The sequence below is a fragment of the Pinus tabuliformis genome, chromosome 3_2 (genome assembly GCF_031772625.1).
Source record: "Pinus tabuliformis cultivar Carrire ecotype Pingquan chromosome 3_2, CPIR1, whole genome shotgun sequence".
NCBI classification, from domain to species: domain Eukaryota; kingdom Viridiplantae; phylum Streptophyta; class Pinopsida; order Pinales; family Pinaceae; genus Pinus; species Pinus tabuliformis.
Window position 1 is genome coordinate 606,946,282 of NC_142302.1, and position 26,694 is coordinate 606,972,975.

Here is a 26,694-nt window from a genome sequence, read left to right on the forward strand (position 1 = left end):
AACAAGTCCATGTTACATCCATCAAGTGGCAGGTGTCATGTGACATAATGATGGAATGGATTGGGGGCATCAGAGAAGGCTCCAAGCCACATGCCATGGTACAAGGGTAGCAATAATGAGGGAAGCCCACACATGGGTATATAGACAAAGGAGGGAACAATTGTGGTACATTAATTACCCAGGCCTTTGTTTTTTCCACCCTTCTTCATATGCCTTTTTCCTTTTATTTATTTTTCTTTTTATAGCTGCTCGGGGCTCTAGGGAATGAGAGCATGATGTGTAACATATAGCAAGGAATACCCCCTTAAGGTTGGACAGTTCATCGCCCACCCGGGGTTGGGACAATCATGGCTTCCTTAATTATGCATGGGGGCAATATAAGGGGGCCTAGAAACCAAGGTGATGGCCATGATGATAGGGGGTAGAGTTCATGATGGCTTTTGCCCACGTGCTAAATTTGTATGTCTCAACCATCTTTTGCATTTTATGGTACATTTCCTATTGACAGTGGCCAAATTATGCTATTTATTTTCTTTTTTGCTGCATCAACCTCCGAGGCATCATTCCAGGCCCGGCCAAAGTGTGGACAAGGGGAGGGGGAGGCTAACTCTATTTGGACCCAATGAACAAATATGGATCTGGATAGGAAATATGTGAAAAGGGTTTATAATGAGCGGAGGGGAGTGATGTATGTGGTGCCGGAAAGCGGAACCGCACAACCAAAATCGAGATTTCTCATGTAGTGCCATTCCTAAAGCTAGTAGCCAATAAAAGAGATCCCACGAGACTAGGATACAAGGTTAACCACCAGGTTGGACAGAGGGGGCAAGAGTACAAACCAAGCCCATTCTTTCCGCTGAATCCCCCCACTAATCCATGCCCAAAAGCGTCCATGATAAGTAAACAAAAATACACAACTACATAATGAAAGCCATACTTTCAGGCTTGGAAGGCCCACCTTCAAATATACGATCATGACAGATGGGCGAGGGTGCAAAATAGTTGGCTTAGGTGGCGGAGATGATGACACATGGAGCTATCTGGTGGTTGCAAGGGGTAGTTGGCTGTCAGCTGAGGACCATCTAGGAGAAAATTTTCTCCCATGGATATCACCCACGGGTGGTGGGTAACAGGACCAAAGGTAAACTTTGTTATTGAGGAGATTCTTCAAGTCATAGTGAAGCATCTGTTGCAGAGGAGAATATGTTGAAGAACTCAACTAATGAAGATTAAGACAAGTAGTCATTAAGGCGGAATGTTGGAGTTTATAACTCCTACTTTTCTTAGGTGTGACCAGTGTTGTACGAACCGTCCCCCCCCCCCCAAGGATCCAAAGGCAGATCCGCCACCGATCCTTCGGCAGAACTACGGATCGGAAAATCGGATCTGCGGTTACTCCTTTTCTTGGCGATTCCTGCAAAATTGGATTCGTGGGGGCCCAATCTGCGGCTCCTACTGCCCGATCCACGGTTCCTATTTCCCAATCCACGGATATGGAAAGGATCAGGTGCGGATCTGTGGAATTTCAGGCGTGTATCCACCGCGGATCGCAAGTGGATCCGAGAGAAGGTGGATGGTTCTGCCGGGCTTTTTTTGTTTTTTTGTTTTTGGAAATTGCGAATTGTTCTGTGAGGAACTACACTTTCCAAATACTCCCAAGGTGCCCCTTGATGCTCCCCAAACACTTCCTAGATGCTCCCTAATGGTAATGTTAAATTCCTAAAAATAAAAGTGACATTCTCCTTTGTCTTTCATTTCCATCCTTTTACTTAAATTTTGAACATTACCATGAAATGACTCAGGATGTCTGAGAGTGGTTCCAACCTCATCAGACTTCATATGGATAAAATAGAATTTCATATCCCATTCAAAATTCAACAAACAAAACAGTTTTCAGGATCAATGGGATTGTAGCGTCTCATTGGATTATATCATGTATGAGGGCATGTGAATGGAATTTAATCAAGAGCAACAAGCCCTATATGTACCCCAGTGTTGGTGTTTATTGATTGTTGAACTCCTTTGTCATGGCCTTAACAATTATGTACCCTTCACTCAAGTCAAAATCATTGATCAGGCATGTTAAGCTTTCTCTACCATATTATAAGGCTTGGATTAAGATGTTTGATCAAAATTAGGCAATGTTGACTAAAATCCCTATAGAATTGAAGTAGAGGTAAAGGCTAGACAAGAGAAGAGGAATCTAGATTGTAGATGGTTGATGTTGGAATAATTAATCATTGATGTACAACAGATGCCACATCTATCTTGATTTATGTAAAAATATGCATGTTTTCATGTCTTCTATAACTAATTTGGTATTTTGGATGTTTTTTTAATATAAATATACATATATATAGTAGACGCTTCCAAGACACTTCGCTTCCTAGATTTTTGGAAAATGACGCTTCCACGTCCCCACTTCCAAAAAACGTCCCCGTTTCGTCCCCGCTTCGTGCAACATTGGGTGTGACCTTTAGTTCGATAAGGAGTTTGTTCATATTATTTAGGAGTTAGTTACATCTAGTTGGTTGAGAGTATTGAAGTATGTGACTAGGCTCAGTATGCATATTGTCATTATACATATGTCATTGAATACTTTTTGTAAATTGTGAAAAAAGAAGAAAAAAAAAATTATTTCTAAGCATGGGTTTCATGCTTCATTTATATGGTCTTCTAGGTCAAGCATCCTTTTGATGCTCCTAGGGTTCGTCAAAAGTCAAGAAAATATGTCTTTGAGTCAAGAAGGTCCTAGTCATATGTAAAAGATCCTTCTAAGCAATTTGTAACCAAGAAAAATTATTATTTTTTATGTTTAAGAGTGTCTGGAGGCCTCCAAGACCAAGTCTGCCTAGCCAGTCAAAGTTGGCCCAATTGTGGCCATTCAAACCCAAGAAAAAGTGTATAAATAGAAAAGCATTCGACCTCATTTGAGGAGAGACATACTTGAGTTTGATTTGTAGTTGGAGAGGAAGAACGAAGATCTTAGAAGGTTATAAAAAGGCAGAACTTTGACCTCATTTGAGAGAAAAGTGCACACAAACATCTTATATTTTGATCTGCATTTAGAAAAAGGATGCGAAGGTCTAATCTAGGCTAGAAGAGCCTAGCAAAGGAGAAGGAAAGGCCCATCAAGGATTCAGATATCTGAAATCTACCTCTTCCAGTTCTCACGTGCGAAAACCCTAGGGCTTCTAAGGTTACCTCAGGTCCGAAAAATGCAGAAGAAGGTGCAAATCATCATGGGAGACCGAAAGGCTGGAAGAGCCTTGGTTTGAAGAGTTTTTGCTTCACTGCCCTTAGAGACCTTATTTTATTTTGGAGCAAATTTCTTGGTTGGCTAGCTTGGTTCTTGGTGAAGTCCTTATTTTGGTCTTAAGTCATGGATGTCGAATTTTGAGTTTGGTTCCATAAGAAGAAGAGATGTTGTCTGGTTTTCCCCTAAAAGAGCGGTTTTGCCATGGCTGAGTGCCTACATCTTGTGTTCATAGGTTTTATGATCTTCATGTATTCTGCCAATTATTTGATGATAGGAACATGCCAATAATCAAGAAGAAAGAATCACAAGTAATTGTCAAGATTAAAAGAAATTACCCTAATGTTGCCCTAATAGATTTCTCAACATGGTATCAGAGCTAAGGTGACAAAGTGCAAAAGAATGCAACTGGAAGATCACCTTATTGAAATAGAAGAAACATAAGAACTATTTTTGAAGACATCCAAATGCTACATTCTTAAAAATCACAATTCGAAGAAGTTAATTTGGAAAAAGATGACTGTAGATTTTCCACAAATTTTTGCTACTGCTTAATGAACTGTTTTGAACCTAGTTCTATTCATAAGACAGAGAAATTCTCTATTAGAGTGCAGTAGAATAAGGACAGAGAATAAAATACAGACACACAATTCCAGACAGTTTTTTTAGTAGGGAACCGAACTGGGAAAACCCTCTACTTGATGAGAATTTTATTGATAGAAAAACTGAGAAATTAATCTCTTACAAAATACAATTGTTTCAATCTGAAATACACACTTGTCTTTCCTGCTTGATCTAAGCTTGAAACCCTTGCAAGACTATTGATCTTTGTTGCCCTCTACCAACCTGTGCACAAGCTTCTCTTGCACACTCTTTCTCTCACAAGCTCCATGCACAAACTTGTGCTTCCTATTGCTTGGTCTCACCAACTCGTGCTCACCAAAACAATGATTAATCTTGTGCCTTCGCTCCTTTTAAAGCAATTTAAATGGCTAAAATTAGTGAGTTTCTAATTAAGGAAAGTGTTTTTATGATTGATGAGTTAGAATGAGTTAACTACTCATGCAACTCATCCTATTTCAAATCGACCACTTGAAACTCAATCACTCATGCTTTTCCTCAATCAACTAACACTACAAGATCAAAACTCGACCTTCAACTTCAACACATCAGTTAATTGCCTCATAAACTCCTAAATTTTAGGAACTCGACCATGCACAGAAAAGGAACTCGACTTTGACTCCATGAATTAAGGCACAAATCAAAGAATCATTTTTCTCTCTAATTTTCAACACTCCCTCTTAGCGAGGAAGGTGTTCCTGGAATAACCTCATCCACCTAGATTTGTCTCCAACACTACCATGTTCACTACCGTTGTAACTGCTCCCTCTGAACTAGAAGACTTCCCTGCTTTCTTCTGTAGAACCTGCTTTGAAGACCTGTTCTTTCCCACCATACTCTGTGAGTCCACCACTTTAGTCATAAGTGCCATGTACCTTGTGTACCTAGGTGTTTGCTTCTTGATGCTGGGAGACTCAACTCTCTTTTGATCTCCCTTAACCAAATCCTCTGCCCACTTGGCTCGAACTTTCCCTATACTGGAAGTCTCTGACTGAGTGGTTGCCTCCACTCACCCTAGGCTATGCTCCTCATCATCTAGCTGGTCAACCCAACTACCAACTAGCTTAGACTGAAATTGAGATACTGGTTGAGGCTCCATCTTGAGAGCTCTATCCTGCTCTTGCTCAACCACCACATCTCTACTCTGAGAACTCCCTACCTTGCTGCTCAAGGCTGCACCTGTCTCTACCTACAACTTGTAGAGATTCTTCACCCTCACACCTATATACTTCTTACATCCAAAAGCTAAGTGTTGGAGGTAAGCCTTACCTTTGCTGAAGATGATATCATATCCCTTTTCCTCAAGGGTGGCTACTAAAACAAGATTCTGCCTCAATCATGGAACAAAAAGAACATCTCTGAGATGAAGGGAATTACATGACTCCCTCTGAAAGCTAACAGTACCAACTCCTCTAGCTACATACTGACCATCATCTCCTAGCTCAATCTGAACCTGCATGTCCTTCTCCTTCAGGCGACTGAAACTCTTCATGTTCCCGGCCATGTGGAAGGAAGCTCTTGAATCAATATACCACACACTGCTATCTATTGAGCTTTCCATGCAAGCTATCAACAACAAATCCTTCTTGACCTAGGCAGAAAAGTCATCTACCTCCATTGATGCAGCAACATGATCCTTCCCGACCCCCTTCTTCTTACCAGGACACTTAAAAGCATAGTGTCCAAACTCATGGCAATGGAAGCACTTAATCTTTACTTAGATCCTTCTTCTTGCCCTTCTCATTGGACCCTGCCTCTCCTTGGCCCTTCTTGCCCTTCTCATTGGATTCGGCCTCTCCTTGGCCCTTCTAGCCCTTAGCCTTACTACCCTTGCCCACCAGGGCACAGTTCTCCTTGTCCTTTGTCATAATTGATCTTCCTTCTATGGTTCCTCTCCAGATCTCTTCCTACATTGAGTCAAAAACCAAAACCTTTCCCAATTTGGGAAGTTCTCTCTCCTACTAACAGCATCCTAGAACCCTTTCCACGACTTGTGAAGTCCAAGTAAGGCAAAACTCACAATATCGTGATCAGATACAACCTCGTTCACCCCAACTAGTTCATCTCGTACCTAAGTGAACCTTAACAAATATGGGACAATGGGCTTATCCTTACTCATCCGGATACTCCTCAACTTCTCCTCAAAAGCAAGCTTCCTAGTATCACTGGTACTCTGATACAACTTCGGGATTGTATCATACATCTCATATGTTGTCTTCTTCTCATGGAAATGAGGCACTATATGATCTTTGACCCCTTCTAGAATGATCCTGTTTGCCTTGATATCATTGTTATTATGTTGGGCCAATTGTTAGGCACCTTGTGGTGGTGGGATAGCTTGCTTCACAAATTCTCCCACACAATTATCTTCCAACACTATCATAATCCTCCCTTTCCAAGCTATGAAGTTCAATGCTCCCTCTAGACAGTGATCTGCTCTCAACCCTTGGGAAGCCATCCTGCTTCCCCTGAGAGCTCTCTAAAAAACTGCCTCTCCTAGCAGACCTAATAGTCCTTCACAGGTTTTCACTTAGGGCTCCTTTTGGCACCTACTATCAACCCTCCTCACTACTCTTAAGATGCCAAACAACCTATCCAACCTAGACTCAACACCTAGCATCCATTAATCACAAAAGAGACAAACACATACCTTTTTCAAGACGTTATCAGCTGCCTTGAAAACTCCACACCTAGCATCCATTAATCACAAAAGAGACAAACATATACCTTTTTCAAGAAGTTATCAGCTGCCTTGAAAACTCCACAGATTTGTGCATGTACTAAGGTGATCTTCTCATTGATTAGGGATTTTGTACCTGCTCTAACGCAGGCTCTTCAGCCTCCTCTACTAGCTGGCATAACCTTCTCCAATCCTCTGCTCAGGTAACTTGACTAATGTTGCTTTCCTCCGACAACTTCCCTAAACCTTCAGCCCTACAAAAAAGGTGCCTTCGACCCTCTACACTTTGTTATGACTAAGGTTCAGCCTCCTACAAGGAACTAGACTTCTACAACCTTGAATTTCAGAGAAACATATACCAAAACATGTCGAGATTTTCTCCTTCTAGTCTCGGCTAGCCTCCCTCCTACCTTGGCAAATTAGATCACGAGAAAGAGACACAAACTTAAACCTTTTCTCTACTTTAGATGCTCCTGTAGAATGTGGCTGCCTTGATGAGATGAACTTGTGATGATCTTAATTTTGTTCCAGGTTCTCTGATACCGTGTAGATTATCCACAAATTTTTACTATTGCTTAATGAACAATTCTGAACCTAGTTCTATTCATAAGACATAGAAATTCTCTATTAAAGTGCAGCAGAATAGGAACAAAGAATAAAACACAGTCACACAATTCAAGACACATTTTTTTTTACTAGGGAACCCAACTGGGAAAACCCTCTACTTTATGAGAATTTTATTGATAGAAAAACTAAGCAATTGATCTCTTACAAAATACAATTGTTTCAATCTGAAAGACACACTTGTCTTTCCTGCTAGATCTAAGATTGAAACCCTTGCAAGGTTGTTGATCTCTATTGTCCTCTACCAACCTATGCATAAGCTTCTCTTGCACACCCTTTCTCTCACAAGCTCCATGCACAAACTTGTGCTTCCTATTGCTTGGTCTCACCAACTCATGCTCACCAAAAAAATGATTGATCTTGTGCCTTCGCTCCTTTTAAAGCAATTTGAATGGCTAAAATTAGTGAGTTGCTAATAAAGAAAGTGTTTTTGTAATTGATGAGTTAGCATGAGTTAACTACTCATGCAACTCGTCCTATTTCAAGTCAACCACTTGAAACTCAATCACTCATGCTTTTCCTCAATGAACTCGCACTAGAAAATCAAAACTCGACTTTCAACTTCAACACATCAGTTAATTGCCTCATGCACTCCTAATTTTTAGGGAAACTCCTAAATTTTAGGAACTCGACCATGCATAAAAAAGGAACTCGACTTTGACTCCTTGAATTAAGGCACAAATCAAGGAATCACTTTTCTCGCTAATTTTCAACAAAGGCCGAGTTGGTGTCTCTATTTGTGCTATGGATAACAAGTTGTTGTGCATATTTTTGGGGAAATGTGTACCTGGATCCTTGTTGGTTTGGTACCTTGGCAGGTAGCCTAGATGGTACCTAGATCCTTTGATGGGTCGATACGTTGGTAGTTAGCCTAGATGGTATCAAGATCTCTAACATTATATATGCTAATTGTGATACTCTTCTTAGAACATTTCAATTTGAGAATATCCATGTACCAATTGTATGAATACCTCCCTAGTCAAGAGGGAGTGTTGAAGTATGTGACTAGGTTCGGTCTTCATATTGTCATTATACATATGTCATTATATACTTATTGTAAATTGTAAAAAAAGAAGAAAAAGAAAATTATTTCTAAGCATGGGTTTCATGCTTCATTTATATGGTCTTCTAGGTCAAGCATCCATTTGATGCTTCTAAGGTTTGTCAAAAGTCAAAAAAATATTTCTTTGAGTCAAGAAGGTCCTATTCATATGTAAAATTTTGAAGAATCTAAGGCAATTAGAGTTAATGTGATTATTCTAGCATGATAGCTACTTGGAGATTCCAATTGACAAATACCAAGACCATGACCCTTGACCTACTATGCCACTCCAAGACCAAGACACCAATCCTCTTCTTCGTCACTGTTGAGATCATCATCATTGCTGCTTCACCATTGTTCCATCTTCACTTAGATCATTGATGCATTCTTAGTGAGATCATCACTACTGCACCACCATTACTGTTACATCATTGTTGCACCTAGCTGCACTACCACTGAGATCTTCATTAGAACACCACCGAGACCATGGTTGCAACTGGGATCATGACTGTGTTTAGAAGGTATGCCGAGACTGTATGATCACAAAGATCCTCTTCATCATGAATACACCAAGACTAAGAGACGGTGATCATTGTGACTGTGTTTATAGTATATATGTCGAGACAGAGTATTGAGATCCTTCTTATCATAATTATGCCGAGGTTGTGAGACAGTGTATACCCCTATAATACCCATCCGAAAACCTTAGAGTCCTTCTCCAACTAAAACACTGTAATTTTGTCTTCATCTGAGGTTCTTGCACCATGTTACTTGTCTGAGATTTCAGAGAGGTGTCCGAAATTGTCACTGTAACTATTACCGAGATTTTGTCCTTCCTGCACTTCCTGTACCCATCTGAAGTTGCAGGGACTTGTCTGAATTTTTGTGATCCTGTGGTGACTCTAGCTACGTATATATAGTTGTTTGTCCATGTATGCAAGCAGACATGAACCAGTGAACCATTGTGACTTCATTTTTTAGCCAACTTGACATCTATATATGCTTTGAGGCCGACATGACTGCCTTTCACATCGTTTTGTTGGTAGACTTCTTCTTGTGCTTGTCTTGGAGGATTGTGCTTGTCTTGGAGGGCTACTTGACATTTCCATAGACTCATATATTTTTCTCATGCTCAAGAAGAGCTTCTTAATATTTTCTTTCACTCTTTGACTTTCCTATAGCACTTCAACATGTGTTTGACCTATGTAATAAGCAAGAAACTCATTTTATAATTTACAAAAATAATATTTCTTTTTTTTACAAGTACAAAGATCAAAATTACATTTATGAAGACCAAACCTAGTTACACTTTCTTCAACACTCCCTCTTAACTAGGGAGGTATTCATAATGGTACTTGGTCATTCTCAATCTGAAGAATTTCTCATAAGAAGAATCGGATTGGTAACCCATATGTATAGCATCATAGTAACCAACATTGTTTCCACAACAAGGCCTTGACTGACAACTCTATCTCTCATTAGATCATAGCACAATGTTGGCGAGACCAATGATTATAGACACCTTCATCATTGTCTCTCAAGGTACATACCCACCCGAGTGTTCACTGAGTATGAGCTTCTAAGATTATTCTTATCTTGGGTTCCCAACCCTCAAAGAATATCGGTCCTCTTGCCTACTCTTATCTTGGATGCCCTACACATCCTCAAAGAGCATCGGATACCAGATGATTACCCAATCCTCCCATTCTTTCTTCCCAGGTGAAGACAAGAATGTTGTGTCTATCTCTCCCTCTTAACTAGGGAGGACATGCCCATTACTATAAAGGAATGTACCAAAGTTCCCTCTGACTAGGAACTTGCCCAAGCTCCCTCTCAATTAGGGACTTGTCAAAGCTCCCTCTTAACTAGGGACTCTCTTTTTCATCAGCAGCTTCTTCTTCGTGGGTCCTTCAGCTGCTTGATCAATTTCCTTGATGTCATGAAATTTAGTCGAGCTTCTTCCTTGTAGGGCATTAGCCATCGATCACTTTCCTTCTTGGTTCATCATGTCATTCCTTTCTTCATGGAAAGTGGCCTTCTTGATACATATCTGGAACCTTCGTCATATGGCTACTTCTTCCTTATCATGTTTCTTTCAAGAATTTCCATCCTCCACATGAATGATAGTTGTACTTGTACTTACAACTCTTGTGCCAATAGCCCTGCATGAACTCATCCAGATATTATTCAAGAAATCAAAACATAACATTAAATCAAATTGTACCTTTCAAGATGGCTCTTCATCATGAAATCTTTCTGTAGGTATCAGCATCCTGCATACATGTTGACACATCTCCCAAAGATATCCATAGTCAAGGGTCTCCATCTTTTTCAGACTTCCATCAGAGTCTTCATATCTTTCCAGGAGATTTCCTAGTCAAATCTTCTTGGTCTTTTGGATGTTGATCGCCTTCATCAGGGTTGCATATCTCACAATCTCTTCCTTCCTCACACATTCCATTCCCAGGAGCTTTCAATCAGAGTTTCTTCATTGTGGTCAACCACCTCATACTTCATATGAGGACATATTATGTTGATTTCATCTAGTGTGACTTATGCCTTCCTGCATCCTTTCAGAGGAGGAGATCATTTTTCTCTTGATCATGCTTCTCAAGATAGAAGTAATGATCCATGTTACCTGCAACCATATGACATGACATTATAATATTAAACACAAGCATACATACCTCATTTTACCTTTAGGTCATCTAGGCTTCTTCCAGCAGCTTCCTTGATTGAAAAGATCTTCAATCCCTTGATCTGCTTCATTTCTCATGTCATCATACCATCATCTCATGAATTCCATAAGTTGGATTTCCTAACGAAACACTTGCTTCCTCTCTAGATCAGTGAACCCTCCAATGAGGATTCCTTCAGAGAATCTTGAGGATCTTGTATATCCCCATTTGGCAGATGTTTCCTTTTTGTATGATGAGCCTTGTCCTAGATGACTTCATCCTTTTCTTCAATGTCCAATGAGGTTCCCAAGAGCTATATCCTTCATGTTTGTCTGCCATGGATTTTGTCCTCCATGATTCCCATGGTGATGTCTCGAGCTCTTGTTTCTAATGCTTCCATGATGCCACGATGCATCTTATTATCATGGTCATATCTGTAACTAAAGATTTAGGAGCTTATGATAGGACCCTTTTGTGAGGGATACCATCTCAATCATAGTAGAGATTTGTTACTCCCTCTTTCCTTTGTCCCTTTCTTCAGCTTCCTCCATCTTTCCGGTGATATGAGCTTTCTTTTTATAATATTTCCATAGCACTGTTTTGTCTTGTTTGAGGACCCTTTCCTTTCCTTTCTGCACATGTTTGAGTCCTTTAACCTTCAACACTTTTGCCATCAACTTGTCTTTCTCTATCTAGCATAGAGACCACAAATTGTTGAATGAGGTAACCTTCTTGTTCATGGACATTTGTTACCTTGCCTATCAGTTAGAACAATGATGATTTCCTTCCTAGATTTTGTAGGTGAGACCTTCTGGAGATATCCTACATCCTTTGATACCTTTACTTTCATGTAGATCAGATTTTATGTGACCTTCTTCATTGCACCTTCAGAGAATGAGTTTATCATATACATTTCTTTGATGTCTCCAATGTTGCTATATGAGGGGATCTTTCATAAGTATCCCTTTCCATGAATTCAAAGGAGTCCTTTTCATATGTTCAATGACTTAGAGGACTTGTCCATCCTCCTTCATGCAAGGAATCTTGATGACCCATCCATCCTAGAGATCTTCTTACAATCATGAAGTCATTTATCCAAACTTGATTATAGAATGAAAAGAAACTTACTTGTCATGTGAAGATGAAATCTTCACCTTGATTGCTTTGATGATGTTAGAGCTTCTTCTTGGATCACCTTCTTACAAATGAGAGAGCCTTTCCTCAATAGAAAAGGTTGCTCCTTTTGATGAGGATGATTTGTTGCTTCCTCGAATGATCTTCTTCTAGGGCAAGGAGATGATCCTTTGAAGATGTTCATGCCTTATTGCCTTCAATTTTCCTTCTTTTGTAGTTTAGATCAAGATTGCTTCTAGGACTTACCTTCTTCGAGATGATGTAGTCTTCGATTTTGAGGTCCTTTGAGCTTCATTGCTTTGTAGACATCTTGATGAGAGTCTTGGTGGTCTTTTGATGATGACTGTGGAGACAAAAGATCTTGTTGTTGTAGATTGTCTCCTTGATTGCATAGACAAAAACCCTTGCTGATGTAGACTGTTGTTGTGGACTGATCCTTCAATTTTGTCAAAGCCTTTCAACTTGCTTTGATGCCCTTCTTGAAGTTGATCCTTGAATGTCTCTTTTTGCTGCCCTTCCTTTGACTTCAGCACCTTAGCTCTGATACCATGTTGAAGAATCTAGGGCAATTAGAGTTAATGTGATTCTTCTAGCATGATAACTACTTGTGAGGTATTTTAATTTTTCTTCTTAGCACAATCTTCACTTGTTCTTATTAGAGTGTGTCTTCTTATATTCATCAAATAGTTACCAAAAACAAAGAGACAAGAACACAAGATATTGACTTTCTCCCAGGGTCAAAACCTCTCCCTCTTGGAGAGGAAAACCTGCACAAAATTCTTCTTATAGAGATTCCAATTGATGAATACCAAGACCATGACCCTCGACCTACTATGCCACTCCAAGACCAAGACACCAATCCTCTTCTTCATCACTACTGAGATCATCATCATTGTTGCTTCACCATTGTTCCATCTTCACTTAGATCATTGTTGCATTACTGAGATCATCACTACTGCACCACCATTATTGTTACACCATTGTTGCACCTAGTTGCAATACCACTAAGATCTTCATTAGAACACCACCGAGACCATGGTTGCAACTGGGATCATGACTGTCTTTAGAAGGTATGCCGAGACAAAGTAGTGAGATCCTTCTTATCATAATTATCCCAAGGTTGTGAGAGAGTGTATACCCCTATAATACCCATCCGAAAACCTTAGAGTCCTTCTCCAACCAAAACACTATAATTATGTCTTCATCCGAGGTTCCTGCACCATGTTACTTGTCCGAGATTTCATGGAGGTGTTTGAAGTTGTCACTGTAACTATTACAGAGATTTTTCCTTCCTGCGCTTCCTGTACCCATTCGAAGTTGCAAGGACTTGTCCGAAGTTCTGTGATCTTGTGGTGACTCTAGCTACGTATATATAGTTGTTTGTCCATGTATGCAAGCCGACATGAACCAATGAACCGTTGTGACTTCATTTTTTAGCCGACTTGACATCTATATATGCTTTGAGTCCGACATGACTGTCTTTCACATAGTTTTGCTAGCAGACTTCTTCTTGTGCTTGTCTTGGAGGATTGTGCTAGTCTTGGAGGGCTACTTGACATTTCTATAGACTCATATATTTTTCTCATGCTCAAGAAGAGCTTCTTAATATTTTCTTTGTCTCTTTGACTTTCCTATAGCACTTCAACATGTGTTGGACCTATGTAATGAGCAAGAAACTCATTTTATAATTTAAAAATATAATATTTCTTTTCTTTTACAAGTATAAAGATCAAAATTACATTTATGAAGACCAAACCCAGTTACACTTTCTTCAACATAAAAGACCCTTCCAGTCAATTTGTAACCAAGAAAATTTATTATTTTTATGTTTAAGAGTGTTTAGAGGCCTCCAAGACCAAGTCGGCCCGACCAGACAAATTTAGCGTAGTTGTGGCCATTCAAACCCCAGAAAAAGTGTACAAATAGAAAATCATTCGACCTCATTTGAGGAGAGACACACTTGAGTTTGATCTATAGTTGGAGAGGAAGAACAAAGATCTTAGAAGGCTATAAAAACGCAGAACTTCGACCTCATTTGAGAGAAAAGTGCACACACACATCTTATCTTTTGATCTATAGTTAGAAAAAGGATGTGAAGGTCTAATCTAGGCTAGAAGAGACTAACGAAGGAGAAGGAAAGGCCATTTGAGGAGAGACACACTTGAGTTTGATCTGTAGTTGGAGAGGAAGAACAAAGATCTTAGAAGGTTATAAAAACGCAGAACTTCGACCTCATTTGAGAGAAAAGTGCACACGCACATCTTATCTTTTGATCTGTAGTTGGAAAAAGGATGTGAATGTCTGATCTAGGCTAGAAGAGACTAGCGAAGGAGAAGGAAAGGCCCTTGTAGAATTCATATCTCTGAAATTTGCCTCTTCCAATTCTCACATGCGAAAACCTTAGGGCTTTTAGGGTTACCTTAGGTCTGAAATGTTAGTTTTTGTAGCATGGGATATGTTCTAGCCACAAAATTTGGTGGAGAGGCTAGAATACATGAGATCTCCAAAACCCAAAAATCATTTCTAGAAATTCTGCCTAGAAATGACTTAATTAGATTATTAACCAGTTTTTAAATATTTCCCAAGTCTAAGCTTAGGAAATGTGGTTAATTAATCAAAAATAATTAAGTCAAGACGTGAATGATCTAGAAACTCACACGGCTCGACTCCAAGATGATCCTAGCCATCGATTATGTTTTAATCTTGGTCGTTGGTGTTCCAACATAGGATTATAAGAGGAGGTCGATGTGGTGATGGAGAATACACTTGAGAGGTTCCATTTCATGAGCAGATCGATTTCCAGAATAGCAAGAGTCAGTTGTCGGAGAGAGAGCTAGTGAGATCGAAGCAGAGTGAGGGGCAGATATAGTGAATCTAGAGGAAGGTTTCCAGATCCAGTGAGTGCATTTGCAGAGAGGCAAGAGAGCCACAAAGAGGCGGCCACTGAGGCAGCACAGCAGCCTCTAGAGGCAAAGTCGATTTGATGGAGAGATTGAAGTTTTCAATTCCAAGAGGCCGAGAAGGAGCCCCAGAGTGCCGAAGAAGCGTCTTTCTAGTCAGCAGAAGGCAAAACGACTTCATCAGAGTCTAGTCTGAGGCTAGACGTCTAGCCAGCTACGCAGAGTAGCGCATAGGCTCAGAGGACCGAAATTTTGAAGGCAAGTTGTGCTAGGAGATTGCCTGTGGGGTGAGGAAAATTCCTCTCCATATTTTTCTCGGTATTTCTCTATAGGATTGCCATTCTCGACATCCAATTGTACTCAGATTATTTCATTATTGCATAATAATAAAACCCTTAGCTGCTACACCAATTTTCCCAAGTTGGGTTTTTCCGGGGACTTTTGTCCAAAAATAACAGTGTTATTTTATGTGTGTGTGTGTGATAGCATTTCTTCCAATGTTTATTCTTCCGCAGTTTTATTTGTGTAGATTGCAATGTGATTTATTCAGTATTTGTTGTAGCAAAACAGTGAATAAATTGTTAAATTAAATTAACAAATAGGAGAATAATTTCCAGTTGCTGCAATAGGATTACGGTTTGGAATTTTCACATGGTATCAGAGCGCAGTTGATCAGCCGGAGAACTCAGAGGCAAGGAAAGAAGGAATTTAGTTGTTCAGTGTGGGCAGTAGATTGAAATTCCCAAGGGCAGCATAGTCACTTTGCCAAGAGGTCGAGTTACTTGAGGAAATTTTATTTTTCTGAGTGAGGGGCAGACAAATTCGATCTCTCCAGGGCGAGTGATTCCAAAGGCAGAGGAAGCAGATCAGTATTTTCGTGGAACAGATCTCTAGTTGGACGCAGTGGTTTTTGCACCAGAGCTAGCGTCAACTGGAAGGAAGTAGAGCACACACAGAGGGACAAAGAAGTAAAATTTTCCTCAGGGAACTTCTAGTCCCAAGAAATTTGATTTTTTCCTTGCAGATCAGCAGTCGTTATGAGCAAATCTTCTCACTCCATAAGGGAGTGCGAATAGCTGAGCTGAAGGAAAGAGGAGATTTTTGACATTTTGTTGAGATGGCCACTGTTGGGCTTCATGATCAGGACAGGTTGAATGGAGCTTCCAACTATGTCATTTGGAAGGCAAGGATGTATTCCTTCTAGATGAGTTTGGCCTAAAGATGTATATTGATGCAGTGGTAGCAGTTCCCTAGGATGCAGATCAGTTGAAGAAATACAGAAAGGAGATGGCACGGGCGCAAAAATTGATCCTAGATGGACTTTAGGATCATGTGGTTTCACATATAGCTAGTAAAGATACTACCAAGCAGATGTGGGATGCTCTCGCCACGTTGTATCAGGGTACTTCTGAGTAGCAGAAGATGTACCTCGAGGAGAAGCTAGGGCTCATCCAAATGCAGAAGGGGGAAGGCATAGACCCCTTCCTCACCAGGATTCAGGAGGTCCAGGACCAGTTGTCAATTGTTAGGGCAGTGCCTCAACCCACAAAGCTTGTGAGATTGGCACTCAACAGTGTCTCCGAGGAATGGCAAGTCTTTCTCCAAAGCATATTGGGCCCCCCCTACATACATGAGAAGCGGTGAGCCAGAGCCTGAAATATAAGCGGGCAGGTACGGGGCGTACGTCAGTAAAGGGATAACCCTAACAAATGCGCTATAGAGTCTCCTGTTAGTCGAGCCCTCTCCTCACCATATGAATAGTGAGCCCCCTAAAGGGTCCTCTCCTTAACAGTCGAGCCTGCTTGCGCATCCTCTCCCTTGGGGTCGAGTACCTAAAGGTCCTTATTAGTCGAGCGTTCGCTCATTTTACTTATTGCAGAGAGTCGAGACAGGCTACCAGATTAGGATAGATGTGGGCTGACTTGCAGCAGGAGGAATTGAGGCAAGCTCTTCTAAAGAGATCCATAAGTGGCAGCAGCAACAGACAGTAGCAAGTGAAGGAGAAGGAGAATGTGGCCCTCACATTGAAGGGTCCCAGTCAGGGACAAGGGAAGCAGAAGAAGAAGAAGAAGAAGGACCGGTCAAAGGTAGAGTGCTTCAGAAGTGGTAAACTCGATCACTACAGTACCCAGTGTCCTCTCAGGAAGAAGGACAAGGAGGAGAAGCATGACCAGCAAGCAGCTTCAGCAAAGATCAATAGGTTGTCCTCCAGGCTGGAGGAAGACTTCACCATGTTTGTTGATATACCTCCAAGAGTGAGGTAGGGTGATTTGGTGTTGTAGCCCCAGAGCACTACAGATGGGCATGATCCTTTGAGGAGTCTACCTCTTGGATCAATACCTTGCTACGGGAGCCCACAGTATTCAGTAGCAAGATGGGTCAGTGACAATTGATGCAGTCAGATGCCAGAGTGACAGTTGCAGAGACTAGTAGCAGTCAGATGTTGGGGAGCACAATGCAGAGTTGATAACAATGCAGTTAGCACAGTGCAGAGTCAACACCAATGCAGATTCTTCAATGACAGTGCAGATACTAGCAGCAGTCAAAGACTTGGGGGACAGATGCATTATACTGATCACAGTTGATTCAGTGTTTTGGATGCTTTACAACTGCAGATGTTGCAGTTGCAACAGCAACATATGACAGGGAGTTGCAGTGCAGATGCAGTGTTGGCAACAATTCAGCAAGGTCAGCAGCAACACAGATGCATCTTATATCAAAGTTACGCGGTGGTTGGTGGGTAGCAGCAACACAGATGCAGCTTATATCAAAGTTGTGTAGTGGTTGGTAGGTAGCAGTAGCTAGACATCAACAGCGTGACAAGAGATGATGCAAAGACAGGGTATTGCTACAGGGTGTGCAGTAGCACTAGAACACATCCCTCGCTAAGAGGGAGTGTTAGTTTTTGTAGCATCGGATGTGCTCTAGCCACGAAATTTGGTGGAGAGGCTAGAATACATGAGATCTCCAAAACCCAGAAATTTTTTCTGGAAATTCCGCCTAAACATGACTTAATTAGATTATTAACCAGTTTTTAAATGTTTCCTAAGTCTAAACTTAGGGAATATGGCTAATTAATCAAAATTAATTAAGTCAAGGCGTGAATGATCTAGAAACTCACATGGATCGACTCCAAGGTGATCCTAGCCATCAATTATGTTTTAATCTTGGTCATTGGTGCTCCAACAAAAGATTATAAGAGGAGGTCAATGTGGCGATGAAGAATATGTTGATTTGTGGTAGCATCGGATGTGCTCTAGCCATGAAAATTGGTGGAGAGGCTAAGGCACATAAGGTCTCCAAGACCCAGAAATGGTTTGGGAAAATTCCACCCGGCTGGAGAGATATTAAAATAATTAATATTTTTAATGGGGTTCCTAAGTCTAAACTTGGGAAAATTAAAATATTAATGGGTATTAATATAAAACTGGGTGAAAATGTTCTAAATGACATGGATCAAGCCAAATCTTATCTTAGGCATTGATTAGGGACTTAATCTCGGTCGTTGAATCGTCAACCAAAAAAAATATAAGAGGAGGCTTGAGGGTCAGTTGGAGATAAACCAAAATTGATCAGTCAGTTCGATTTTCTGGAGTGGGGTTTGCTGAGAGAATCGAACCAATGATCTATTGCAGCGAGGGGCAGTGATCTGTTGCAGAGAGGCAAAGATAGTGCCATAGAGACAGGGCAGAGCCTGGAGAGGCTGACGCAAAGGTAGTTGGGAGCTACGCAGAGGCTGAAGAGGCCAACGTGGGTGACGCAAAGGGTCTGAAGGCTGACACAAAGGCTTCAGTAGCTGCGCAGAGGCTAGCAAAGCTGACGCTGGGCCAAGAGGCAACGCTGGAAGAATTTTCGTGGGGTAGACTGAGTGCTAGTCAGTCGAGAAGGGTGAAGCAGTCCCTATAAAGTGACGCAGAGCAGCGGAGAAGCTTGGAGCAGTTTTCATTGTCCAGCTAAGGAGATGCCATTGTTGCTGCGGGATTGTTCATCCGGTGATTGATCAGCCGGAATATCTGTCTCCAAGGACAGGTACTACTGTCGAGGGCATTCTCTATTGAGTGAGCCATTTCTGGCACCCTATATGTATTCAGAAACTGCATAATAATAAAACCCTCATATCTGCTGCACCGGTTTTCCCGCATTGGGTTTTTCCGGGGACGATTGTCCAAAAATAACTGTGTCCCTTGTGTGTTTGTCTCAGTTATTTCAGTTGTTGATCTGTATATGAGTTGAGGTTGCATTTTTGTTTATTTCAGTATTTATATTATAAATAACTCATTAATGGAATAAACAAGTAGGAGAAATTAAACCAGATAATACATTAGGGATTTCTAACGTGTCAGACTTAGAAATTTCAACATAGTACCAGAGCATTGCATATCACAGGAGGACTGAAGGCACCAGCAGTAATCTAAAGAATTTGCAGCAGTAGCAATGGTCCCGAGAGACAACGTTGTTCCAGAGCAGAAGTAGCAGAGAAGAAGTGACGCAGAGGGCCTGCATCATCATTTCGAGCCAGGAGGAGGGTCAACGCAGAGGCAGAGAGGGGCAGATCAGACCTACGCAATGCCCGGTCATCTTTCTCAACCAGGAAGGATTGACGTTGTGGTCAAGAGGAGCAGATTCTGCCATTGTTGGGATTGCGCAAAGCCTGAAAGGCTCAGTTTCTTCAGTTGTCGGGGCTTGGGGAGCTGTGGGCAGATTGTGATTGAGAAGCTGGTGGGGTGTTGTTTCTGTCGGTGCAGAACAATACCTAAGGGGATAGAACCAAGGTAGAGGGAGTCGCTACCTTGACGGATTTCTAGCCAAGAAATCCAAATCCGAGTTGCAGTTGCAAGGAGGATTGGAGAGGAGTGGTTCGACATTTGGCGGGAGGATTTCCAGCAGGGAAATCAGGACTTAGAGGGAGATTTCCAGGAGGGAAGTTGAAACTCAGAGGGAGTCCAGAAGAGGAGTTGAAATGGCAGTGAACGGACTGAGGGATCAGGACAAGTTGGATGGGGCTTCCAACTTTGTCATCTGGAAGGCCAGGATCCTGGCAGTCCTGGATCGACATCGCATCAAGGACTTTGCCTTGAGAACCGTGGCTATCCCAGTCGACCCAACTAAAAATGAGAAGTATGAGGATGCAATGGCGAGGGCGAAGTGCATGATCCTTGACAGGGTCAAAGATCATGTCGTACCACATATTGCTGAAAAGAACACAGCAAAGGAGATGTGGGATACTTTGACAACCTTGTATCAGGGAACTTCCGTGCAGTGGAAGATGCTATTAGAGAATCAGTTGCGGTCGTATCAGATGCAGAAGGGAGAGCAGATAGATTCGTTCCTCCTCAGATTGCAGGAGATTCGTGACCAACTTACTTCCATAGGGTCTACACCGAATCCTAAGTTCATGGTGAGGACCGCCCTGAATGCAGTCTTTGAGGAGTGGGAGACATTTGTCCAAGGCATTTTGGGCAGAGCTACTCTTCTAGGATGGGAGGAGATGTGGGCAGCTCTTCGCCAAGAAGAGATCAGGAGGTTGACCAAGGCAGGGAGTAGTGGCAAGGGAAGTCGAATCAAGAAAGAGGAGGAGGAGGATGCGGCTCTAGCATCTGCGGGACAGCAAGGGAAGAGGAAGAAGAAGGACATCTCCAAGGTGAAGTGCTTCCATTGTGGGGAGCTGGGACATTATGCATCCCAGTGTCCAAGGAAGAAAAACAAGGGAGAGGCTTCTGACTCCAAGGCAGCTCTAGCTAAGGCGGAGAAAGAGGTCAAGATTGATGACGATTGTGCCATGAGTGCTCATGCACCTCTAAAGAAGAGGTAGGGAGACATCGAGTTGTAGTCAAGAGGACTACATACTAGTGGCAGGATCCTTGAGGTGCCCAAACTCTTGGATCATATCCGGCTACGAGAGCCCTTAATGACAATAGCAAAATGACAAATGTCAGGTGGAGCAAAGTGTAGTAGAGCAGCAAGGCAGTGCTTGGGTGCAGAAATCTGAGGCAGCGCAGTGGCGAGTGCAGCAGTGCGAGAGGCACAGAGTTGTATGCAGCAGCAGAGGGAGCACAATATAGCAGCAGAAGCAGCTTCAGTTTCATGTGGCTTCTAAACTGATTGGGATGTCAGTATTTGGGAGCAATCAGTTACCTACTTCTCAGTAACTGAGTTGCAGTGCAGCAATTCGCAATGGCAATGTTAGGGGCAACATGGGCAACATATTGAGAAGGAGTTGCAGTACGGATGTGGCAGTGGCAATGTCATGGGCAGCAGTACAGGAAGCAATAGTGCAGATGATGAGATGCAGCAAGCCTAGCATCAACACAGGTACCGGTGCGGAGGATCAGTGTGATGTTTCCATGGTGAAGCATTACCAGAACACATTCCTCGCTAAGAGGGAGTGTTGATTTGTGGTAGCATCGGATGTGCTCTAGCCATGAAAATTGGTGGAGAGGCTAAGGCACATAAGATCTCCAAGACCCAGAAATGGTTTGGGAAAATTCCACCTGGTTGGAGAGATATTAAAATAATTAATATTTTTAATGGGGTTCCTAAGTCTAAACTTAGGAAAATTAAAATATTAATGAGTATTAATATAAAACTAGGTGAGAATGTTCTAAATGACATGGATCAAGCCAAATCTAATCTTAGCTATTGATTAGGGACTTAATCTCGGTTGTTGAATCGTCAACAAAAAAATTATAAGAGGAGGCTTCAGGGTCAATTGGAGATACACCAAAATTGATCAGTCGGTTCGATTTTCTGGAGAGGGGTTTGCAGAGAGAATCAAACCATTGATCTGTTGCAGCGAGGAGTAGTTCGGCACGAGGCTAAGAATACATAGCAGAGAGGCAAAGATAGTGCCAAAGAGACAGCACAAAGCCTGGAGAGGCTAACGTAGAGGCAGCTGGGAGCTACGCAGAGGCTGAAGAAGCCAACGTGGATGACACAGAGGGTCTGAGGGCTGACGCAGGGGCATAAGTAGCTACGCAGAGGCTAGCAAAGCTGACGCAAAGCCAAGAGGCAGCGCTGGAAGAATTTTCATGGGGCAGACTGAGTGCTGGTGAGCCGAGAAGGGTGACGCAGTCCCTGCAAAGTGACGCAAAGCAGCAGAGAAGCTTGGAGCAGCTTTCGCTGTCCAACTAAGGAGCTGCCATTGTTGTTGTGGGATCGTTCATCTGGTGATTGATCAGCCGAAATATCTGTCTCCGAGGAGAGGTACTACTGCCGAGGGCATTCTCTGTTGGGTGAGCCATTTCTGGCACCCTAGATGTATTCAAAAACTGCATAATAATAAAACCCTCATATCTGTTGCACCGATTTTCCCGCATTGGGTTTTTCCAGGGACAATTGTCCAAAAATAACGATGTCCCTTGTGTGTTTGTCTCAATTATTTCAGTTGTTGATCTGTATATGAGTTAAGGTTGCATTTGTGTTTATTTCAGTATTTATATTTATAAATAACTTGTTAATGGAATAAACAAGTAGGAGAAATTAAACCAGATAATGCAGTAGGGATTTCTAACGTGTTAGACTTAGAAATTTCAACAGAATACACTTCAGAGATTCGATTTCACGAGCAGATCGATTTCCAGAGTAGCAGCAGTCAGTTGCCGGAGAGAGAGCTAGTGAGATCGAAGCAGTGAATGAGGGGCAGAGACAGTGAAGCCGGAGGAACGTTTCCAGATCTGGTGAGTGCATTTGCAAAGAGGCAAGACAACCACAAAGAGGCTGACGTTAGGGCAGCGCAGTAGCCTCTAGAGGCAAAGTCGGTTTGCTAGAGAGATTTACTTTTTCAATTCCAAGAGGTCGGGAAGGAGTCCCAGAGTGCCGGAGAAGCATCTTTTTGGTCAACAGAAGGCAAAACGACTTCATCAGAGTCCAATATGAGGCTAGACATCCAGCCAGCTACGCAGAGCAGCGCAGAGGCTCAGAGAGCCGAAATTCTGATGACAAGTTGTGCCGGGAGAATGCTTGTGGAGTGAGGAAAATCTCTCCAGATTTTGCCAGTATTTCTCTGTAGGATTGCCAGTCTCAGCATCCAGTTGTACTCAGATTATTTCACTGTTGCATAATAATAAAACCCTCAGCTGCTGCACCGGTTTTCCCAAGTTGGGTTTTTCCAGGGACTTTTGTCCAAAAATAATTGTGTTATTTTATGTGTGTGTGCTAGCATTTCTTCCAACGTTTATTCTTCCGCAGTTTTATTTGTGTAGATTGCAGTGTGATTTATTCAATATTTGTTGTAGCAAACAGCAAATAAATTGTTAAATTAAATTAACAATTAGGAGAATAATTTCCAATTGTTGCAATAGGGTTCCAGTTTGGAATTTTCACACGAAAAATGCAGAAGAGGGTGCAGATCATCATGGGAAACCGAAAGGCTAGAAGAGCCTTGGTTTGATGATTTTTTGCTTCACTGCACTTGGAGACCTTGTTTTATTTTGGAGCAGATCTCTTAGTTGGTTGGCTTGGTTCTTGGTGAAGTCTCTGTTTTGGCCTTGAGTCATAGATGTCTCATTTTGAATTGGTTTTATAAGAAGAAGAGATTTTGTCTAGGTTTTCCCCTAAAAGAGAGGTTTTGCCCTGACTGAGTGCCTACATCTTGTGTTCATAGCTTTTATTATCTTCAAGTATTTTGGCAACTATTTGATGATAAGAACATATCAATAATCAAGAAGAATGTATAAAACATCACAAGTAATTGTCAAGATTAAGAGAAATTACCCTAATTCTGCCCTAATAGATTTCTCAACAGAGAGATTCTCTCCAACAAGAGACTTCCTAAATTGAAAGATTTTCTCAACTAATTGATTGCATGATCAAAATAATTTTTATACCTTGAAATGGCATTCATGTATTTATTTGTAACCTTATTTAATTAATATAGGTGTGTGTTCTAAAACTCAAATTTTTAAATGGATCTTTGATAGTTATGTGTTAATAGAAAAGACCAGCCTGGAAGAATATTACCCTTCATTCCTTGAGGATTTATCTCCTCCTCTTCCTGTGAAAAAAGTAAGTCATGGTTTGGGTGGCTCTTTTTCCCTTCAAAACTTTTACTATTTTATAAAATTCATTAAAACTTCATCCATCTCAACCCTAGTTGCCTAAGCTGGGGATCTACACCTTGAAATTTCATTGTAATGAAGAGATGATTCCGAGGAACTCGATGATCATCATTAATGAAATTTTCGCTAATCTTACAATAGATTGTCATTGTTTCTGGGAATGTTACACAACTTTTCCTTGGTAAAATGTTGTTCAAGTTTGTCAACATCAGTTTTTATCCAATCTTAGGGAAACATGAAAATTTCTTCAAACAAGTCAGCAGGCAAAGCAATAAGAACATCACCTGATACAACGCGTCAGGCATGATAATGATGGATGGCTAACATTATTCGAATTTTTACCAAGGCATCCATAGATCCAAATTATAGATATGACACGCACTAATACAATTCAGTAAAGTCCTTTATCTCAACTGCATTCCACTTATCTTTCTCTCTTATGACCTTTAAAAATCAGCCACTTACATCCTAAGTAAAATCAGAAAGCACAATCTGCATCATTTTATCAACGCATTAAGGAGTACCAGAAGATCTTTGGCAAAAGTTTCTATTTGTGCACCTGCCGCTGTGATCAAGATAGCACATTACAAGAACCAGTCACTTTCCTGAGTCACTGGATCACAGGATTTACCTAGTCAGAAACATTATTCGGTGACTAGTAAAATCCTAAATGAATCTTATAGTTTAGATAAAGTAAATTCTTTTCTCATCCGGCCAATTCTTATCCTCACCTGACCCAATTGTAATTGCACCAACTTTAAATATCACACTCTTCACTTAATGTGTTTACAGTTTCATCCTCCACATTCACATTAATCAATGCCTTGTTGTTTATGCAAAGCTAGTTGCAATTCTGCCTTCAAAACCAAGGGTTGCAAAACAACTTACTCTATATTTGCAATCAAATGCTTATGAACACAAAGTTGCGCAATATAAGCTTAAGCCTTAAGGGTTTGTCTGTCTTCACAACACAGGGTTGGATAATGCAATCTTTCATACATCTACAACATAGGCTTGAGAGGTTACATCATTTTGCTCAACAGGTTGTGATTTTCTTAAATTGCACAGGTTCATGCAGACCATTCACACTTCATTAAAAATATTCGTAGCCAGATAGCAATACTCAAGGCAATTGCACAGAATAATTTCCCTTCCTAAAATAGCCCCTAGTTAGTTTTGTAATTTCAGAATGTCTATTGCTATCACCAATGGGGAGTATTAATGTGGAAAGATATTACAATGTAGAAAATATGTTATTATAATAAGATACATTTGCAACATGACATAGATAGCAACCATAATATTAAGGCAGTTTACAAGGCATAGCACTGAAACCACCAATGATCTTAATAACAAAATGAGAAGGTGCTATCACATCAATATGTCATTACAGTAAAGATAAATTCGCAACATATCATAAATAACAACCAAAACCTTTAAAACAGCCCACAAAACATGATACTGACACCACCAATGATCTTGATAACAAAGTGAGAAAGATGCTATCACATCAATCTCAAAACCTTTGCACCACAAACTAACTTTTAAATTTACAATTTACAGAACTTTTGGTGTGGATGTAGTACTAACTTATAAACCATTCTGTGTCACATTTCTGTCTCACATTTGTTTTCCACATGGGAATATTCATTACATACAATAGAAATGTTTTAAGGTGCGTGAACCCAGACACATAAAATTCAGTTTCCCAGCCTTGTCTTTCTATTTACTATCAGTTTCCTCTATTTGGCTGACGTAACTTGTTCTTTTTAAAAGCCCTATTTTCTTAGATAGCAATTGAGTCGGAAAGAAGTGAAAAAAAATCATCAGACTTACCAGACTTCTGCGCCTCCAAATTCTCTTGCCACCATTTCCACCTTCTGCGGGGTTTTGGCTGTTATTCTAAAATTTCAATTATAATTCAACAAGTCAATACCCTTCTTTGAAGCAAAATTGAATGAGCTTGCCATTGTTTTCAGAAGGTACCATGGCCATTGCTGAAAGTCTCGATACCCTGCAACTCTGAAGCTGCTCTCGCTTTCCATTGCTCTGCCAAAACAGAGAACCCCAGTCAGAACCATTATCCAAAATGCTAAAAAAACAACTTGTGAATATGTGCAGCTTGCATTTCATGAAACTTCGGGTGCCATTTCTGAATTTGTTTTCCTTTGATGTAGAGAGAGAGTAGTTTCTGGTCTTCTGGGTAAATAGGAAGGAATAAATGAGTGGAGACAACCGTACAATTTAACGAGATAGAACAGGTTAAATCCAACAGTTTGGTCAACGTTTACAAATGAGTATAGCTTACAGAGAATGAAGCGAACTGAAATGGCCCTGCTCTCAGCCCAATCTCCATTGCCATTTCCATGTGCGAGGTAGTCCGTGGGCCTTTCAGATCATCTGCATTTGACAAACTTCGTCGCTTCCGGATAAGAATACGATATCTTACCCTCCAAAAATATTATTAATAAAAATATCGTTTACAAAATAATTTAGCCAAGATGTATGATGTGTAACATTGTCTGTGGATGGTGATCGAACAGTTGAATTCGTTTATATTTGCATTAAAAATTAAAAAATAACACTAATAATAATTATATAAAATGTTTAAATAAAAATGTTTAAATAATTTAGATGCATATAAAAATAAAAAATTGTATGTAAAGAAATTGGATCTCTTGGTTCATATTAAATCAGTGTTTA

The 26,694-nt window shown here is 40.9% G+C and overlaps 1 protein-coding gene across 1 annotated transcript in view; it reads right to left on the bottom strand.

The window, feature by feature from the left end:
• PTAC7 (plastid transcriptionally active7) overlaps positions 1 to 26,457 on the bottom strand; it is a 65,705-nt gene extending 39,248 nt beyond the window's left edge. Inside the window, exons 1-3 of the mRNA XM_089416733.1 lie at positions 26,300 to 26,457; positions 25,978 to 26,040; positions 25,828 to 25,893 (exon numbers count right to left, since the gene is read on the bottom strand). Coding sequence (XP_089272859.1) covers positions 25,828 to 25,893; positions 25,978 to 26,040; positions 26,300 to 26,359 — 189 coding nt within the window. The 5' untranslated portion in view covers positions 26,360 to 26,457. The remainder of the gene's footprint in view (positions 1 to 25,827; positions 25,894 to 25,977; positions 26,041 to 26,299) is intronic.
• Positions 26,458 to 26,694: the final 237 nt, after the last annotated feature.